Source organism: Protopterus annectens, chromosome 16.part0 (assembly GCF_019279795.1).
Source record: "Protopterus annectens isolate FY-2018-M chromosome 16.part0, PAN1.0, whole genome shotgun sequence".
Lineage (NCBI taxonomy): Eukaryota > Metazoa > Chordata > Ceratodontiformes > Protopteridae > Protopterus > Protopterus annectens.
In genome coordinates, this window is record NC_056750.1 from 861874449 (window position 1) to 861893055 (window position 18607).

General features: G+C 45.3%; 1 protein-coding gene across 1 annotated transcript in view; it reads left to right on the top strand.

Moving 5' to 3' along the window:
• Positions 1-18607, top strand: part of SUPT16H (SPT16 homolog, facilitates chromatin remodeling subunit) — a 3088153-nt gene that overhangs the window by 2051200 nt on the left and 1018346 nt on the right. The window contains exon 15 of the mRNA XM_044058195.1: positions 18306-18441. Coding sequence (XP_043914130.1) covers positions 18306-18441 — 136 coding nt within the window. The remainder of the gene's footprint in view (positions 1-18305; positions 18442-18607) is intronic.

Sequence of the window (18607 nt, forward strand, 5' to 3'; positions counted from 1 at the left end):
AGACCCAGAGGAAGCACCCTCCCCCCCATACAACAGCCCCAGGGAATGCAGAGATGCAAGCAATGGAGTTCCTCCTCTTCAAAACCAGGGAGCGCCAAGTCACCCCCTTATGGTAAGAACTCACAATGACTTTACACTTCCATTCTCTCCCTCTGCCCACCTGCTCTTGCCCCTAGGAGGAAAACTCTCCTTCCACGCAAGCAACTGGGCCGCCATTACCATCAATTGCTGGGTCCTCAACATATTGTCCCAGGGATACAGATTTTATTTCCACACTCTGCCAACCCCAAAAGGGTTCCCAGATCTTCTCCCAAAACAGTGGGCAGAGGCCAGACAGCAAGTCCTTTTCCTCCTCCTCTATGAGGGCAATAGAGCATGTTTCTGCAGAGCAGATAGGCCAAGGTTTCTACTCAGACTCTTCCTGGTACCCAGAAAAGAGGGCACATGACGCTCCATACTCAACGTACCCATTCTAAACACCTTTCTGGTGATACCAAAATTCAAAATGCTCACCTTCCAGCATCTTCTTCCTGTGCTTTCCAAGGGTGCTTGGTTAGCCACCCTAGACCTAAAAGAGGCCTACTTACACATCCCAATCAGGGAATCATGCAGGAAATACCTACTTTTCAGGGCAGGATCACTGCACTTCCAGTTCTCTGCACTTCCCTTAGGCTTACCCACTGCTCCGAGTTTTCACAAAATGTCTGGCTTCCGCCATTGCTTTTTGCAGACAAAGAAATAATCATATTTACCCATACTTAGATGACTCCCTGATTCAGCCAGACAGTCAGGAAAAGCTGCTAAAGCACCTGACCTTTGTAAAGGACCTACTGACCTCCTTGGGATACACTATCAACGAAAATTGTATTCCTGGGAGCAAGCCTGGACACAGCATCCCAGTGGCATTCCTTAATCCAGAAAACCAATCCTACCTGACAGCTTACTTCTCTCAACTAGCCGCCAAGACCCAGTTATCTGTAAGGAAAATCCAGCAAGTTCTAGGGTTCATGGCTTCTTGCATTCTACTCATTCCATGTGCCATCCTGCTTATGAGGATACTACAGTGGTGTTAAAAAAAAAAAAAAAAAAAAAAAAAAAAAAAAAAAAAAAAAAACCTTCGGTGTCAGCAGTGTCAAGACCAGGAAACTCTTATACCAATGATATCTTGTCTAAGAAAAGATTTTCTTTGATGGGCAGCACCATGCCACCACAACAAGGGACTTCCATTTTCACAACCCAACGCCACCTAGACCCTCACCACAGACTCATCAGACTATGCCTGAGGTGCAGACCTGGATGGCAGGTGCATTCAGTGCCAATGGAGCCCAAGTCAAATACATTTTTTATTTTATTTATTTATTTTACATTTGTTGACCGGGATAGTCCGACTGGATGCATGTCCATTTTCAGCGGAGGCCCGGGGAGAAAAGCTCCAAGGGTAAGCAGATACAGCATTACATAATACCAGCATTACATATTACAGACTATTTACAGAGATTACATAAGTAAGCAAGTTAAACAAGTTCCACAGGTTACAGATAGTCCTGAGCACAAGTCAGGATTAAATTAAATTACACATTAAACTGGTTAACAGATTTTTACACATTCGAGTTAGCCTGGCTTGATACATTGACATAGCCAGTTAAGTAACAAATGTTGTTTGAGTCTAGTTTTAAATTGACCTAAGGTGGAAAGTAAGGTAATATCAGCTGGAAGAGAGTTCCAGGATCTACTTACAGAGTTTGCAAAGAGAATCACCGGCTGTGTTATTAATTTTGCTAGTCTGAATTAGTAGTTTTAGAGGATCGAAGCGGTCCAGGATTGTTATAGGGGGTGATAATATTTTTAAGTGCAGGAGTATTGTCCGGATTATAGAGGATTTTATAGGCCATAATCAGTTGGTTATACTGGATTAGGCTAGGTAGTTCAAGCCAACCAAGCTGATTTAGATTGATGCAATGATGTGTCCTAAAAGGCAGCCCAGTGGCAAACCTGGCAATGTGGTTGTAGCAAATTGAGAGTTTGTTAAGGACAGTCTTGTTCAAATTCGAGTAGAGGGATGCATACAGAAGGGTTGAAAGAAGGTGAGAGCGAGCTATGGCAATTTTAGCTGGAGGGGTTAGGAAGGCTTTTATTCTGTAAAGTGACCCTAGTTTTTATTGATGGTTTTGATAGTTTGGTTAACATGTAGGTCAAATTTGAGATTATTGTCTATGATGACACCTAATAGTTTTGTAGATGGGTCAGGGAGATTATTGTGCCATCATTTGATTTTATGGTAAAGGTGAAAGGGGTAGACCTACGTGTTGGTGAAAATAACAGCATTTTAGTTTTTTTGGGATTTAGGATCAGAAGATGTTCAGAAAGCCAGTTTTCTATTGTATTAAAGGTGGTCTGGGTAGCTGACCATAACTCTACTGAAGATGTGGCTGAGCAAATCAGAGTAGAGTCATCAGCATATTGGATACAGCTGACTTTTGGGATGACAGTATAAAGGTCGTTAATGAAGATGGAGAACAGCAAGGGCCCTAGTATAGAGCCTTGTGGTACTCCGAGGGTGTTAGGTAGAAGGTTAGAGAGTTTGTTCTGCCAGAGGACAGCCTGCTGTCGACCATTCAGGTAGGATTGAAACCATTGGAGGGCTCCAGTATCTAGACAGAATGTTTGCAGGGTGTGGATTAAAAGTTGGTGATCAACCATATCGAATGCCTTGGAAAGATCCAAAAAGAGGGCTGAGGATATATAATTATTGTTGCGATTATGGCTTATGGTGTTAGTAAAGGCTAGGAGGGCTGAAGTAGTGCTGTGATGAGGACGGAAGCCATGCTGAGTGTCTGCCATAAGGCGATTTTGGATTAGGTGGTGCATGAGTTGTCTGTGAATACATTTTTCCATAATCTTTGCAAGTGGAGAGAGTATAGCTATTGGCCTATAATTGGAGAATTCAGTAGAGCTGCCTCCTTTGTGAAGTGGGATTACATAGGATATTTTCCAGATGGTGGGAATTTTAGCTTCTGCTATGGTTCGATTGATTAGTATTGAGACGGGGTAAGCAATAGCATCAGCTGATTTTTGTAGGTACTCGGCAGGGAGTTGATCAGCAGAAAGTGTAGTGGGTTTTAATTTTATGATCAAGGTACGGATAAGTGAAGTGGCGACTGGTTGGAAGCTGAATGCAAGTAGGTTTCTAGGGGTGCTACTTTCAGGACCTGGGGAGCTAGGAGGTAGTTGGCTAGCTAGGGCTTGAATTGTCTCAGTAAAGAATTGGTTAAAACTATCAGAAACATCTTCAGGGGTTTTATCAATAGTAGCAGCAGGGATTGGGGTTGAAGTTTGTCCAGGATGTAGTAGATTATTTAAACCTGCCCAAAACTTCTGAGGGTTATTTTGATTTACTGTCTGTAAATTACAGTAGTATTGTTTTTGTCTTGTAAAATTGATTTTTGGTTTCGTTCCTGGATTGCCTGTATTTAATGTGATCTTGAGGGTCTTTAGAAGAACGCCATAAAGCCCATGCTTTGTTTCTAAGGGTAATTTTGAGTTTAGACTCTATAGAAAGCCATGGTGCAGTTTTTGCCTTGGTTCTCTTTGAACGAACAGGTGCATGCAAATCAAGGATCTCAAGGAATTTGTTGTTAAAGTATGCTACTGCTTCCTCTAAGGGGAGGTGTTTTAGAATAGACCAATTACATGAGTTTAGTTCTTGTTGGAATTTGGCAGGGTCAAAGTTTTTATTGTTTCTAACCTTTCTGAGTAAGGGTTGTTGGGAATTAATGGTTTTGTGCTTAATTACATATGTGAGAAGGTGATCGCTTAGGCCATTAAGGAGGGTACCAGAGGTGTACAGTTGGGGGTGACTGTTTATGAGTACCCAGTCAAGTATACTTTCTTTTTGGTTGGGTTTACCTATCCTGGTAGGGGTGGATATGATTTGTGTAAATGCATGCAGGTTAATATGGGTGGTTGGGGATTCTAAAGAACAGGTGCCCCAGTCTATGTTAAAGTCTCCAAGTAGTAGGGTTTCTTGGGGGTAGTGACATGATAACCAGTGCAGGATATCTTCAAATGTAGATATATTGTTACCTGGGGAATGTACATACAGATGATATTAATGCATTTATTTTTATTAAGTTGCAATTTGGTGGCAAGAATCTCAGAGTTATTAATCTGAGGAGGTTGTATTACATCTATGGTGACATTCAACTCAGATTTATAGAGTACAGCTACCCCACCCCTTCCTCGAAGCACGATCCAGCCTGTGTATGTTGTACCCAGGTGGTAACACTTCATTGTCTTTAGTGTTAGGTTTTAACCAGGTTTCAGATAAACAGAGAATCTCAGGGGAGTGGACATCCAGAAGTGCATGCAATTCATGTACCTTGTTATTAATGCTTCTAATATTGAGATGACAGACTAGGAGAGAGTTAGTTGGCCTATTAATTGTAGGTTTGTAGCTTAGATTACAAGTAGAGGGGGTATGCACATCTGCACATCATCCAAAAAGAGATGTTAGCTGTTCAGCAGGCCCCAACAGTTTTCGGACCCCTAGTCTCCCCATGGCCTCTACTGATCAAAACAGACAACACCACAGTGATGTGGTATATCAACAAGCAGGGAGAGGGAATCACTCTTATCCTCTGTGCAGGCTCGCCATGACCCTTTGGCATGCGGCCTCAGCCATGTAACTACACCTGTTAGCACAATTCCTGCCAGGCTCTGTAAACTCTCTGGCAGACAAGTTAAGCAGAAACCTGCTAGACCCACACAAGTGGCAGCTACACCAAAGAACCTTCACCCTTGTAACCCAGAAATGGGGCACCCAAAGGTTGATCTCTTTGCCTCCCACTCCAGTCAGCAACTCGGCAAATTCTGCACCAGAGAACCTCACAGCAAGGCCAGGAAAGTGGATGCTTTATTCTTCCAGTGGGTAAACCTCTCGGTCTATGTATTTCCCCCTCTACCACTCATTTCAAGGGTACTGCTCAAACTAAGGGAAGAAAAACTGAGGGCACTCATGTTTGCCCCAGACTGGCCATGCCAGCATTGGTACCCACTACTGCTCAGCCTGTCACCCTGCCACTGTGGCACCTACATCAGATCCCAGCACCCCTGACCCAGAGAAATGGAGAATTCATGCATCCCCAATTGAAGACCCCCAGTCTGGCAGCCTGCCTTACTTTGCTGATCTCTCCTCCCAAGTTCTAGATGTTATATGTGAGGCCAGATGCCCCAGCACTAGAAAATCCTATGCTGACAAGTGGAAAAGGTTTTGCACCTGGGTCCAGGCTAAGGAAACCGGAACTGCACAGCCCTCCCTACCTCTCATCCTGGATTACCTGGCAAACCTACTACACAGGGGTCTGTCATTCTTTTATTAAAATTCATGCCTCTGCCATCTTTGCTTATTTCAGCACAAAACCGCTTCTTTTCTCATACCGTCTCACCAAATAGTTCCTAAGAGGGTCTAACAACTTGAGGCCACCCAGAAGAGCTTCTACCCAAGCTTGGGACCTAAACTTTTTGTTGCAAAAGCTCCCCCCCCCCCCCGAACCTGCAGCTTCAGCAGAGTTAAAATTTCTCACTTGGAAGACAGCCTTGCTTCTGGCCATCACTTCAGCTAGAAGAGTATCAGAGCTACAAGCACATATGGCTGTAGAGCCCTTCATCATTTTCCATGCTGACAGGGTCTCCCTCAGGACTAACCCATCCTTCATGCCAAAAGTGGTGTCCACTGTGGCTTTAAATCAATCCTTTTATTTGCCTACCTTTTTCCCTAACCTACAAAACAAGGGAGAAAGGATTATGCACTCTAGATGTGCACAGACAGCTCAGATTCTACCTGGACAGGACTACATATTTTAGAAAAACTGATGCAATTGCTAGTCAGCTTCACTGCAGGAGCAGATGGCAAGGCCATATCCAAACAATCTGTCTCCAAATGGATAGCACACTATCCTTCTTTCCTTTGTTTTTTTTCATTTCCCTGTATATTATTCATCCCTCTACTCAAAGTAAAAAGGTATTTTATTTAAAAGCCAAAGAATTATGGTTTACTAAAGCGAGTCTAGCAGTACGGGGTTACCTTACAGACTTTCCAGTAGTGCTGAGTTGTATTAGCCTATTGATTTGGTTCCAGCTGATATGTACAACTAATAGTTTTTTTGCCTGGTCCGCTTCTCTCCCTGTCCCCATATTTCACCCACCCCAACACACCTACACTTAATCTAGCCAAACTTCCCTCCCATTACAATCGCAACCAACCACCACTGCAGCACCAACTCTGACCACACCTCCAGCCTGCCATCAACCTCCCACCTCTAGTACCATGATCCTACACACTCTACGTATACTCTTTACATGCACCCTTCTTGCACACATTACATCTTAACCAAAACACCATTATACTCCCACCAAACAACTTCCACTGCACAACTACAGTCACCACCACTTGTCACACCATCACACTACTCTTACACCTCTCACAACAAATACACCCGATTGCACAACCCTTAAGCTATCACCTCACCACACAAATAAAAAGCATCCCTAATGCCTTAAAAACTATCCCTCAACCTACTTTATCACCCACTTCACCCAAACAAAAAGCTACCCCAAAACTTAAACTAATTCTCTTATTATTAAACTAACGTCCTCAGCCGGGACGTCCACCCAAACCGTGGACCCCACAACTCCTCCACTGATAGCCTAACAACCTCACTCGCCTTAAAATTGCATCCAGTAGGAAACCAACTGACCTCCATATCTTAAGCCTAAATATCAGAAGTATAACCAATAAAATCCATGAACTCCACACTACCACAGACTTATACTCCCCTGATATTCTAACAGAAACCTGGTGCAAACCTCATATTACCAGTGAGCATATTCTCCCTTCAGGCTACAATATCCTAAGACAAGATCAGTTGCACAAAAAAGGGGGGTGGTGTATCTGTAATGTATAAACAGAATCTTAATAATCAAATCCTAAACATATCGGCCCCCCAATTGACAAAGAAGAAATAATCTATACCAACTTAAAAGTAAACCAAGACAAGACCATTAACATAATAGGATGCTACTTCCCACCTGGCAACAATATCCCTCCACTAGAAAACCTCCTCAGCTGGGTAAATCATCACCTTCCACAAGAAACCATAATATTAGGTGATTTTAACATAGACTGGCTGTCTTGTTCCAACCATCTAAATCTTCGTTTTTTTTCCAACTTTTCCAGACACCCACCAAAATAAATAAGAATTCCAACAAACATTCTATTCTTGACTGGATACTAGTCAGCAAGAGCCCCCAATCGTACACAGCTGGCTGCCTACCAGATAGCCTCAGTGGTCATACCCCAACTTTCCTACTCAAACACATATGTCAGGCAAAATCCAATGTTAAGTTGTCATTCTCGCCTTCATTCTTGCTGGATAGGTTCGACTCTGCCTATACTATAGCTCGAAGAGCTATTTTTACCGGCTCGAGGCAGTCCTATATCCCACAATACCATGCGCTAACTCCCCAGATCTCGTTTGCCGCTTCGCTGCGAGGTAGTCTGTTTTTACCAGCTCCGGTCAGTAAGTGCTTTTTTCATATATATTCAGTCTCAGTAGTTTTTTTCCAGTTAGTTGCCCTTCTTTAGGTCCCTTTTAACTGCCTTACCCTTTCTGTAGCCCTTTTTCCCCTTCTTTAGTTAGTTTTTTATCTTGGGCCTACGGGCTTTTCCTTAGTTTTCTCCCACCCCTTTCAGTGTGTGTGTGTGGGTTTTTAGTTGGTTCCCTTTAACTTAAGTGTGTGTGTGGACTGACTGTATTCCTTTTTATTTTTTGTCAGGATGTCAAAGGACCCTAAGGTTTCAGGATTTAAGAAGTGTGACTCGTGCTGTCAGAGAATGTGTCTGACAGACGGTCACACTTCTTGTGTCTATTGCTTGGAGCCTTTACACCTGCAGGACTCTTGTTCCGTTTGTCACGGATTTAGCTCGAGTCCTGCAGGAAAGGCGTAACAAGCTCATCCTAAGGGGCTTGTTAAAGCCTGATGACTCCCCGTCCAAGTCTGGCTCGGGGAAGTCGTCAAAAACCGCCAAACCCTTGGCTCCAGCTTCTGAGCCGAGGGCTGACGTTATCGAGACGGCTCCGACCTCGGTTCCGTCTGGCTCCGAGGCGAGCAAAGTGGTTTCCTCTCAGAAACCATCATCGGAGCCGACCCCAGCACGCAAGCGCTCTAGGTCCCCTTCGCTAGAGTCCGTCAGATCGGCTCCAAGGTCTCGTCTCTCCTATCGGAGCGGAGTCATAGGACTCATTCATCGAGGTCATCCAGGCTCTCCGACCACGACATCGAGAGGGTGGTCAGTAGACTCATAAAATCTCAGGCGCTGGCCCAAATGCTCCAGAGCCCATCTCACCAGACTGTGGCTCCTTCGATACAACTATCCATTCCTCCTCCGACTCATCTCTCGAGTTCGGAGCCGGAATTTGTCAGAACTGTGACCTTGCCCACGTCGGAGCCGATACTTCCTCCTTCGGCTCCGGTGTCGTCGGCTCCGACCTCTTCATTGGTTCCATCCGTGGAGAGGTCCGGGCGCCGAGACTCCATTGTCTGCTCCGAGGGGGCGAGTGGCATCGGACCCTTGTCCGACCCCGCTCTCCCTCTCGGAGCTTCGGCTCTGGTTAGTTCGGCCCTGACACCATTCTCGGAGCCTTCTCTGTCGGTTCCGGGGGCAGTTCCGGTCTCTTCGGAGCCGGGGCTACCTTTGGTATCTGATGGGGGAGCCTTCGAGGTGATGAGTGTGCTGGACCCAGTGTCCACTCCAAGGTTAAGTTCTGCGGCTCCTCCCTCTGTAGTGCCTGTTACGGTCTCTGGCCATCCTCCTACACCTGACAGCAGAGATCCAAAGCGTAGGGTACCCACCTTGGGTGTCCTCCTCTTCCGAGGGCTCCCCTGAAGTTTCAGGGGAACCCCCTAGGAAAAGAAAGTGCAAGAGGAAGCACATAGACTCCCCCGAGTCTGTCACGTCAGACACAGACTTGGATGAGTCTGAGGATTCCCCCAGATCCCCCTCTGAGGATGTCTCCTTTTCAGACATCCTGGAGATCTTAAGACAGAGGGGAAATTGGTCCACTCTCAAACCTTCCGAGAACGAGTCTGTTTACCTTGACGCCTTTGAATCTCTCCCTTCCACCTCCTGGGTTTCTCCCCCTTTCGACCCACTAATGGAGGTAGTGGCTAGAAAGGCGTGGGCAGCTCCTAATTCAATGGAACCTACCCCTAGGAGGCCTTCTAAATTTATTTCTGCACCAGATGACAAATCCTTTCTCACCAAAGGTGTTTCAGTTGATGCTATGGTGGTAGCAGCAGCCACTAAGAAGGAATTGGCTGATCCTTCTGTATCTGTTCATCCTCCTAACAGAGTCCAGGACCATGGACAGGTACGGCAAGCGGACCTTTGCTTCAGCGACCTTTTCTATCCGATCGCTGAACTATTTGTCATTTCACCCGCCTTCAGAGAGACTTGCTCAAAGAGCTGGGTGAAACGCTACAGGATCCTTCTGCTGCGGGGTTTAAGGACAAAATAAACTCTCAGCTGGCTACCCTGAACTCCATTGTTAACTCCTCCATGCGGCTTATCTCTTATGCAGCCGATGGAGCGAGTAGAACGCTGGCACAGGCGTTGCGTTGAGACGTCACGCTTGGATGCGACTCTGTAACTTTGCCGATCCCTTCAAGGCATCCTTCACCAACACCCCCTTTGACGGTTCGGAATTGTTCGGACCTCAGGTGAAGAATACCCTCACCAGATGCGAGCAAGATGGTAAGACTCTCTCTGCCGTGGGAGTCCGTTTTTCCACGCCTTCTAGACCTTATCCTAAGGGACAGAAGGGAGGAAAGCTGTGGTTCCGCAAACCTCAGGGAGTCTCGCCTGCCGCACGTGGTGAATTTCCCCCTAGGGGCAGAGGGGGAAATAATAACAGACGCTGCCCCAGGGGCAGATGGGGTCCTCAGAACCAGGGCTCTAGGGAATCTTTCCCTGACCAACCCTTTCAGCATCCCTGAGAAGCTGCCCGACTGTCCACCTTCGGAGGCAGTCGGGGGAAGATTATCTCTGTACCCGGAAGCCTGGCAATCCCTCTCCCAAGACACATGGGTACAGAAGATCATATCCGAGGGTTACAAAATCCCTTTCACTTTCCCTCTGGTACAACCGCCAAAACCCCTACCAGACGTACCACCTGCACAAAGGGGTCAGGCTCAGCTTGAAATAAAAAAGCTGTTAGAAAAGAGTCATCCAGGCAGTCCCAGCAGATCAGCTAGGATCCGGAGTCTACTCCAGATTATTTTTGGTACCAAAAAAGACAGGAGAATGGAGATCCATTTTGGACCTCAGCAGGTTAAACAACTCTGTACTAAAGACAAAATTTCAGATGGTAACACTGCAGTCCATTCTACCCTTTTTGGGCAGAGACAACTGGATGTGCTCATTAGACCTCCAGGACGCGTACTACCATATAAAGATACACAGGCGCTCCAGGAGGTTTCTCCGCTTCCGGCTGGGAGTCGGTCATTTTCAATTCAGGGCCTTGCCCTTTGGTCTCACCACAGCCCCCCGGGTGTTCACCAAATGTTTGGCAGTGGTCACGGCTCACCTGACATGGAAAGGATTCCAGGTGTTTCCATATTTAGACGACTGGCTCATTTCCGCTACCACCAAACAAGATCTCATAATGGCCAGGGATTACACTATTCAACTTTGCAACAGTCTGGGTATTTCTATAAATTTTGCAAAGTCCTCCTTGTCGCCTTGTCAATATATAAACTTTATAGGCGCTCCAGTATTAAACACCACAGAAATGTCTGCAACATTACCACCTCAGAGAGTGGCAGACATAAGGCGGAATGTTCAGCTCCTGTTTCAGCCCAACATAGTTCGAGTCAAGCTAGTATTAAAAGTGTTGGGCCTCATGGCGGCGGCGATTCTTCTACTTCCATTAGCCCGCTTCCACATGAGGCTCCTTCAGTGGATGCTGTTTTCTCAGTGGTCCTTTAAACAGCTACCAGTGACCCACAACATTTTGATATCCCCATCTTGCAAGAAACATCTCTCCTGGTGGTTTCCCCTCAGCTTTTTTAGGGCAGACCCTTTGTTCTCCCCCCTCCAGTTGCCACTGTCACAATGGATGCCTCCCTGATCGGGTGGGGGGGGGGGCGTTATCAGGGCAGGACGGTCCAGGGCACTTGACAACAGTCAGAATGCCATCTGCACATAAATGTCCTGGAGATGAGGGCGGTGCTTTTGACGTTGCAAGCCATTCAGAGCTTTCTTCCCATGGGGACTATAGCAATTCAAACGGACAATATGTCTGTGGTGTGATACATAAACAAGCAGGGCGGAACAAGGTCCTACCCCCTCTGTCGAGAAGCACTCAGACTTTGGCAATGGGCGATTTCATCTCAATGGTTTCTGATAGCAACGCACATCCCTGGGAAGTCCAACGTCATAGCGGACAGATTGAGCAGAACTATCTTCATGCCTCACGAGTGGTCTCTAAATCAAGCGGTAGCAGACGGAATTTTTCGGAAGTGGGGCCAGCCTTGCTGCGACCTTTTCGCAACTCCCCAAAACAGCAAGTGCCTCGACTTCACACTTTTTCCTCTGCCAGGCCAACCCCTCAGATATGCTCTTGTTCACGTTTGGCCCTGGGGTCTTCTTTATGCCTTTCCTCCCTTTCCATTGATCCTGCAATTATTTCAGAAAGCAACCGCATTGAGATCCAAAATTATCCTCATTGCCCCGTTTTGGCCTCGACAAGTTTGGTTCCCGTTCCTGCACAAATATCTACTGGAACAGCCTTGGCATCTGGAACCCCTTCCGGATCTGTTGACCCACCTCACGGGCAAGCTGCATCAGTCTCTACATTCCATCAACCTCACAGCTTGGTTGCTCCACTTCCAGCCATAGCCAGGCTTCCCCTTATTTCTCCTCCTGTTCGTGATGATATTCTGGCTTCCCACAAGTCCGATACTAGGAAGACTTATGCGAGTAAATGGAAGCGTTTTTCACACTGGGCACAAACTAGGTCCTTAGATCCTTTCCATGCACCCATTCATGAGGTTCTAGACTTTCTGGCGGAGCTTTTTCATTCAGGGTCATCATCGGCCACTATCAGGGTACAATTGGCGGCCATTGCTAATTTTCATGTTGGACTCTCAGAAGCAAATATTATGTCCCACAAACTCTGTAAAGCCTTTCTCAAGGGCATCTTTTTGCTTAGACCTCCAGTTAAAGATCCACCTCCACAATGGGATTTGAATTTAGTTCTAACCTCACTAATTCTGCCCCCATTTGAACCTGCAGCTTCTTGCTCCCTCAAACTTCTTTCTTGGAAAACACTGTTTTTAGTAGCTATAACATCTGCCAGAAGGGTATCGGAACTTCAAGCCTTGTCTGTCCGTCCTCCTTATTTGGTTTTTCATAAAGACAGGGTAACTCTCAGAACAAACCCTTCCTTCCTACCAAAAGTGTTGTCGGAAGCAAATCTAAACCACTCCATTGATTTGCCTGTCTTTTTCCCAGAATATACCAACAGGGCTGAACAAAAATTACATTCATTAGATGTTCGTCAATTATGGTATTACCTAGACAGGACTAAACAATTCAGAAAGTCAGACCCGCTCTTTCTCTCATGCTGCAGGCAAGAAAGGGCTTCCGGTATCGAAGGTTACTCTTTCCAGATGGCTGACCTCTATTATTACCTTGGTCTATGAGTTGAGAGACAGGCAACTTCCCTCTAGGCCTAAGGCTCATTCAACCAGGGCACTGTCAACTTCAACGGTGTTTCAAGCAAGGTTACCACTAGATGCCATTTGTGCAGCAGCTACATGGGCATCCAAACATACCTTTATTGCCCATTACAAGCTTGATTTAGCCTCCAGAAATAGAGCTGATTTTGGTTCCACTGTACTCAGGAGTCTGTTCCATTGAGCCACCCAGGACTAAGATGCTAGGGATGCTGTCCCATCCAGCAAGAATGAAGGCGAGAATGACAACTTAACATTAAGAAGTTATGTCTTACCATAACGTTCCATGTTAGTTGTCTTCTTCTCGCCTTCTTTCTTGCGTTCTTCCCTCCTGCCCCCTAGCCTGGATAGACTCGAGGTTTCGGAGTCCTTCCATTTCTGGAGTTACAATATGTTGCGTCTTTTTCCTTGTATCCTTAGTGTTGCTAGCAGGTAATCTGTACTCGTAAAAGAGGATTATAATATTATTATTATAATATTACTTTTTATACTATGTCTTAGCTTCCAAACGAGATCTGGGGAGTTAGCGCATGGTATTGTGGGATATAGGGCTGCCTCAAGCTGGTAAAAATAGCTCTCGAGCTATAGTATAGGCCGAGTCGGAGCCGAGGATCGGCTCCGAACCCATCCAGCAAGAAAGAAGGCGAGAAGAAGACAACTAACATGGAACGTTATGGTAAGACATGACTTCTTATTACCTATCGGCAAATACGTAATAGTTAACTTGAACCCTGACAACTTCATCTCTGCCCTACAAAGCTGTAACTGGACTCGACTAAAATACCTCAACCTTGATGACGCTGTCCAGTTTTTCAGTACCACCTTCCTTAAAGTCCTAAACACCCATGCGCCCACAAGATTTACTAGAGTTAAAGACCAGTCCTCCCCATGGCAACAAAAAGCCACTAGATCAGAAATGAAAAACCGAGATAGAGCTGGGAATCACTGGGGCAAGACGAAAAACCTCTCTGATGGACAGAAATTAAGTGAATTACGTAACAAAGTCAAAAAATTAAAACTGGGCAAAATCCTATATTACCAGTCTGCCCTGAACTCCACCCAAAACAACCCTTAACAATTCTGGTCAACCATCAACTCCATCCTCCACCCAGGAAAAGTAGGAACTCCTCAACAAAACTAACTCCTCTGAAAACATTGCCACCTATTTCAAAACACACTTCACACAAACCGGTCTATCACTAGCAAAACAACACAACCCCTGTCCCCTACCCCCTCCAACTACACCTAGTAACCTGCCCACTGCATTCGCTTTGTCTCCTATCCCTACTTCCAACATAAAAAAACTCGTATCGAAACTAAAGCCCACAAAACTAGCAGCTGACAACCTCCCAGCTGAATACCTTAAAATTGCAGCTGAAGCCCTAGCCTACCCAGTTGCAATCCTGATTAACCTATCTTTATCTGAAAGCTATGTCCCTTCACAATGGAAAATATCCCACATTATCTCCCTCTACAAAGGTGGCCCTGCACAGAATTCTCCAACTACCAACCCATAGCAATGGTCTCCTCTATGAAAAATACTTGAGAGATGCATTCACTCTCAAGTTCTAAACTAGCCTCCTTACTAACAATCTCCTATCTAACACACAATATGGTTTCCGACCATACCACAGCACAACCACTGCCTTACTTGATTTCACTAATACAATCCTTCAACATAAAAGCAATGATTATTTCAGCTCTGCAACTTTCCTAGACCGCATTCGACATGATCTCTCATAAACAACTCCTCACTGTCCTCAATACTCTATCCTTCTCTGTCACAAACTGGTTCCAGAGCTACTTGACTGACCACCATCAATCCATTGTTTGGCATAATGATATATCCCCCCAACTCCCTGTCTCAATAGGTGTTCCCCAATATATCCCCCCAACTCCCTGTCTCAATAGGTGTTCCCCAAGGATCCATCCTTGGACCCTTACTCTTCTCCATATTCACTAATAATCCAGCCTCTGCTACCAAACAAGCCACTCTTGTACAGTACGCAGATGATTCCACCATCATCTGCTCAGCCCACTCCCTACCTGAATTTCAAAAGACCACACAGGAAGCCTTTTCCTCAGTTGAAACTTTGGCTTTCAGATGCACAATTAATACTTAACCCAAACAAAACAAAACTCCTCAACTTCCAACCCACCAAACACAATCTAAACACCCACCTATTTAATATTAAAGCCAATGACAACACCAATTATCCCCCCCCCCAACAGACCACACCAAACTACTTGGAGTTGAAATTGACAATAACCTCAAGTTTGACATCCACATCTCGTTAACCATACAAAGTACACAAAAAACTAGGAGCTTTATCCAGAAATAAGCAATTCCTCACCAAAACAGCCAAGATTTCCATTGCAAATAGCCACCTTATCTCCAACCTATTCTACGCCTTTCCAATATTTACCGACCCAAGGCAAAGTGAGTTAGGTAAACTCAAAGCTTGCTACAACAAAATAGCAAGGTTTGCCACTGGCGCAAAGTACTGTAGCCACCACTGCACCTTGCTTACTGGATTAGGCTGGCTAGAACACCCTCACTTACTTCAGTGGTACCAACTCTCACTCGCCCACAAACTACTAAATCATCCTCTAAAGTCCCTTCCCTCCAAAGTCTAATCCAACCCTATCGTAGCACCAGTCCCCTACGCTCCAGCAACAAAAATCAATTACAGGTAACTAGAACCAGGAACTCTGCTGTAAAAGCTCTCTTCTCCTACTCCATAGCAAATTTATGGAATACCCTTCCTCTCACTAACTTCTGTGTCATCACGCACTAACTTCAAAGGTGCTCTAAAATCTCATCTAAGAGAACACTGGGCATGCTCCTGTAACAAACCCCTCTAACAGCTCTACTCCACCCTCTCTAATCCCTTTCTTCCACCCCTATAACTACCTCAGATTGCAGCTGAATACATTGCTTGTAAACCTATATCTCGGCTGTAGTCTTAGCCACTGTGTTGTTCAAGGGTAATGGCTGCTAGCTCAGCTATTAAATTACTTGCTAGTCTTTATGGCACCAGTGATATAAGTGTTGTACCATTTAACTAAATTTCATTTTGAACTATAACTGTTTACTACTATTGTTAAACAAAACCTACCTATACTACTTGTAACTTGTAATTGTTGTTTTTATTCTGGAGCTTTTCTTCCCGGGCTTCTGCTGAAAAAGGACCTGTCCAGTCAGATTTTCCTGGTCAACAAATGTAAATAAACAAACACTGCATCCATTTCTGCTACAAACAGCACGGGAAACCTCCCCCCAAGGGGGTCAGGACGCATTCTACCAGAGCAACCTCCACCTCTGTGGCTTTCCTCAGAGGGGTCCCCACCAGGGACATCCTGGAGGCATGGACATCAGTTCATACCATCACCAAGCATTACAAACTGCCTATCTTCTCTAAATCCAGGGCAGGCTTTGCCACTGCAGTCTTGCAGGGCATCCTAGCCAGCCCCCAGTCTTCTTGACTGCTTCCATCCTTTTCTTCAGCTTTGGGAATCAACCCAAATGTGATGCCTGAAATAGTGAAACACAAAGAACATAGTACGGTTGTGTACACTTACCATAAATGTAGATGTTAGTGTATTCACTATTGCAGTCATGGTTTCCCTCCCTCCTTCCCCCTTGTCTGTCTCTCTCTTCCTCTCTCTTTACAGGGATTTTTTGGCATTTACTTTCTACTGATGGTGTTCTTCCATCATAACCTAGCTCCCTATTTGGGGGGCTCCTGACCGGGCAAGAAAAAATGATGTAATGTTTTCTGCAGCCTGATTTCTATACCAGTGACGACCTGACATCAGTCCTGGAGTGATAGCAACCGATGCAGAAATGCTAAGCCTCTGGTATTCGGGCCGATTGAGGGCTACCCCTGTTAGGATAACCCAAATGTGATTGCTGTAACAGTGAAACACGAAGAACATAGTGCAGTTGTGTACACTTAATCATAAATGTAGATGTTCAAGTGTATTCACTGTTGCAGTCCTGGTTTCCCTCCCTCCATCCCCCTTGTTCTCTTTCTCTCACCTTACAATTAATTTTTGGTATTTAATTTCTACTGGTGGTGTTCTTCCACCATAACCTAGCTCCTTATTGGTGGCTCCTGACAGAAGAAGAAAAATGATGTAATGTGTCTGCAGCCTGATTTTATACCAGTGATGACTTGACATCAGTCCTGGAGCGACAGCAGTCGATGCAGAAATACTAAGCCTCTGGTATTCGGGCCGACTGAGGGCTACCTTGTCAGGGATAACTCAAGTGTGATGACTGCAACAGTGAATACACTCTAACATCTACATTTATGTTAAGTGTACACAGCTGTACTGTATCGAATACCCTTCTGCTTTTGCCTTTTGCTTGGATATGCTCCTACATCCATCCTCAACTGTTAGAGTTTCCTGTAAGCTGAGCAGTTATTTGTGTATTATTTCCCAGTAGTACAAGTCTCCAACTGTTCTAGATTTTTGGTTTGAAGGGAGGGCTTAGTGATTCAGTGGACTTGACAAGCTTATTGGACGGGTGCATTCATGTAAATGCACGTGACATCATGACATATGTTGGTATTAAGTGCACACACAAATACACATGCATGCGTACATACTCTGGGCTTGATAACTCTCATTAGTTTCTCCATTGCCTACCAACCATGTAGATTCAGTCATTCCTCTTCACCAGGATGAAAGCTGTGTGCATCACAGCCGTCCTCCAGTCAGCCATGGGTGCTTTGCATCACAGCCATCCTCCAGTCAGCCATGGGTGCTTTGCATCACAGCTGTCCTCCTGTCAGCCGTGAGCACTTTGCATCACAGCCGTCCTCCACCAAGGCTTTTTTTTGCAGATGCAAGGGCCAATTTTGCTTTTCCCTTTCAGCTTGTACATTTCCACATAATGTTCAAGAAGGTTACTGTAGGGAAACAGCTTGGCACAGCCAAGCGCATATCCGTTGCCCAGCTACTGCATGCCGCACTCAACTGTCTCCAGGAGGTGCAGTCATTTCAGTGGGCCAGACTGTGTCCCTCCCTGAGGATTAGCATCACCTGCTCACTTCCAGTTTTCGCTCAAGCATGGGTATGTTTCATTAAACACACGAGCTAGGGCCTCTCACATCCCTAAAGCATGTGAATGTTTCATTAAACACACTAGCTAAAACCCCTTGTGTCCCTAAAGCATGGGAACATTTCATTAAACACACTAGCTAGGGCCCTTCACATCCCTAAAGCAAGGGAATGTTAAATTAAACACACTAGCTTGGGCCCCTCACATCCCTAAAGCATGGGAACATTTCATTAAACACGCTAGCTAGGACCCTCATAACTCAGTAGCTATTGTAAGAGAATATCTGTTGCGCACTGGGGAGTGGCAGCACAGGTTTTGTTTTTATTAGCTTGGAAATGTACACTTGTGTTGATCATGGCCAAGAACTGTTGCTGTATTGTTATGAACTTATTGTACCATGGTTATTTCTAAAATGTAGTTTTGACATTTTTTTATACAGTACATACAGAGCTTCAAATTTGAAGGTACCTGGAGAGCAGACAGTTCCTGCCACTAACCTTCAGAATGCTTTCAGAATCATAAAGGAAGTGCAAAAACGGTACAAAACAAGAGAGGCAGAAGAGAAAGAAAAAGAGGTAAGCAAAATGCCACCCAAGGAAAATGAGTAAGGAATGAGGTAATGTTCAGAAGACTGTTCCGGACTTGAACATTTGTTTATTTTTATTTAACATTTGTTTACCGGGAAAGTACAGCTTGGAACGTAGCCCATTTTCAGAGGAGGCCCGGAGAGAAACGCTCCAG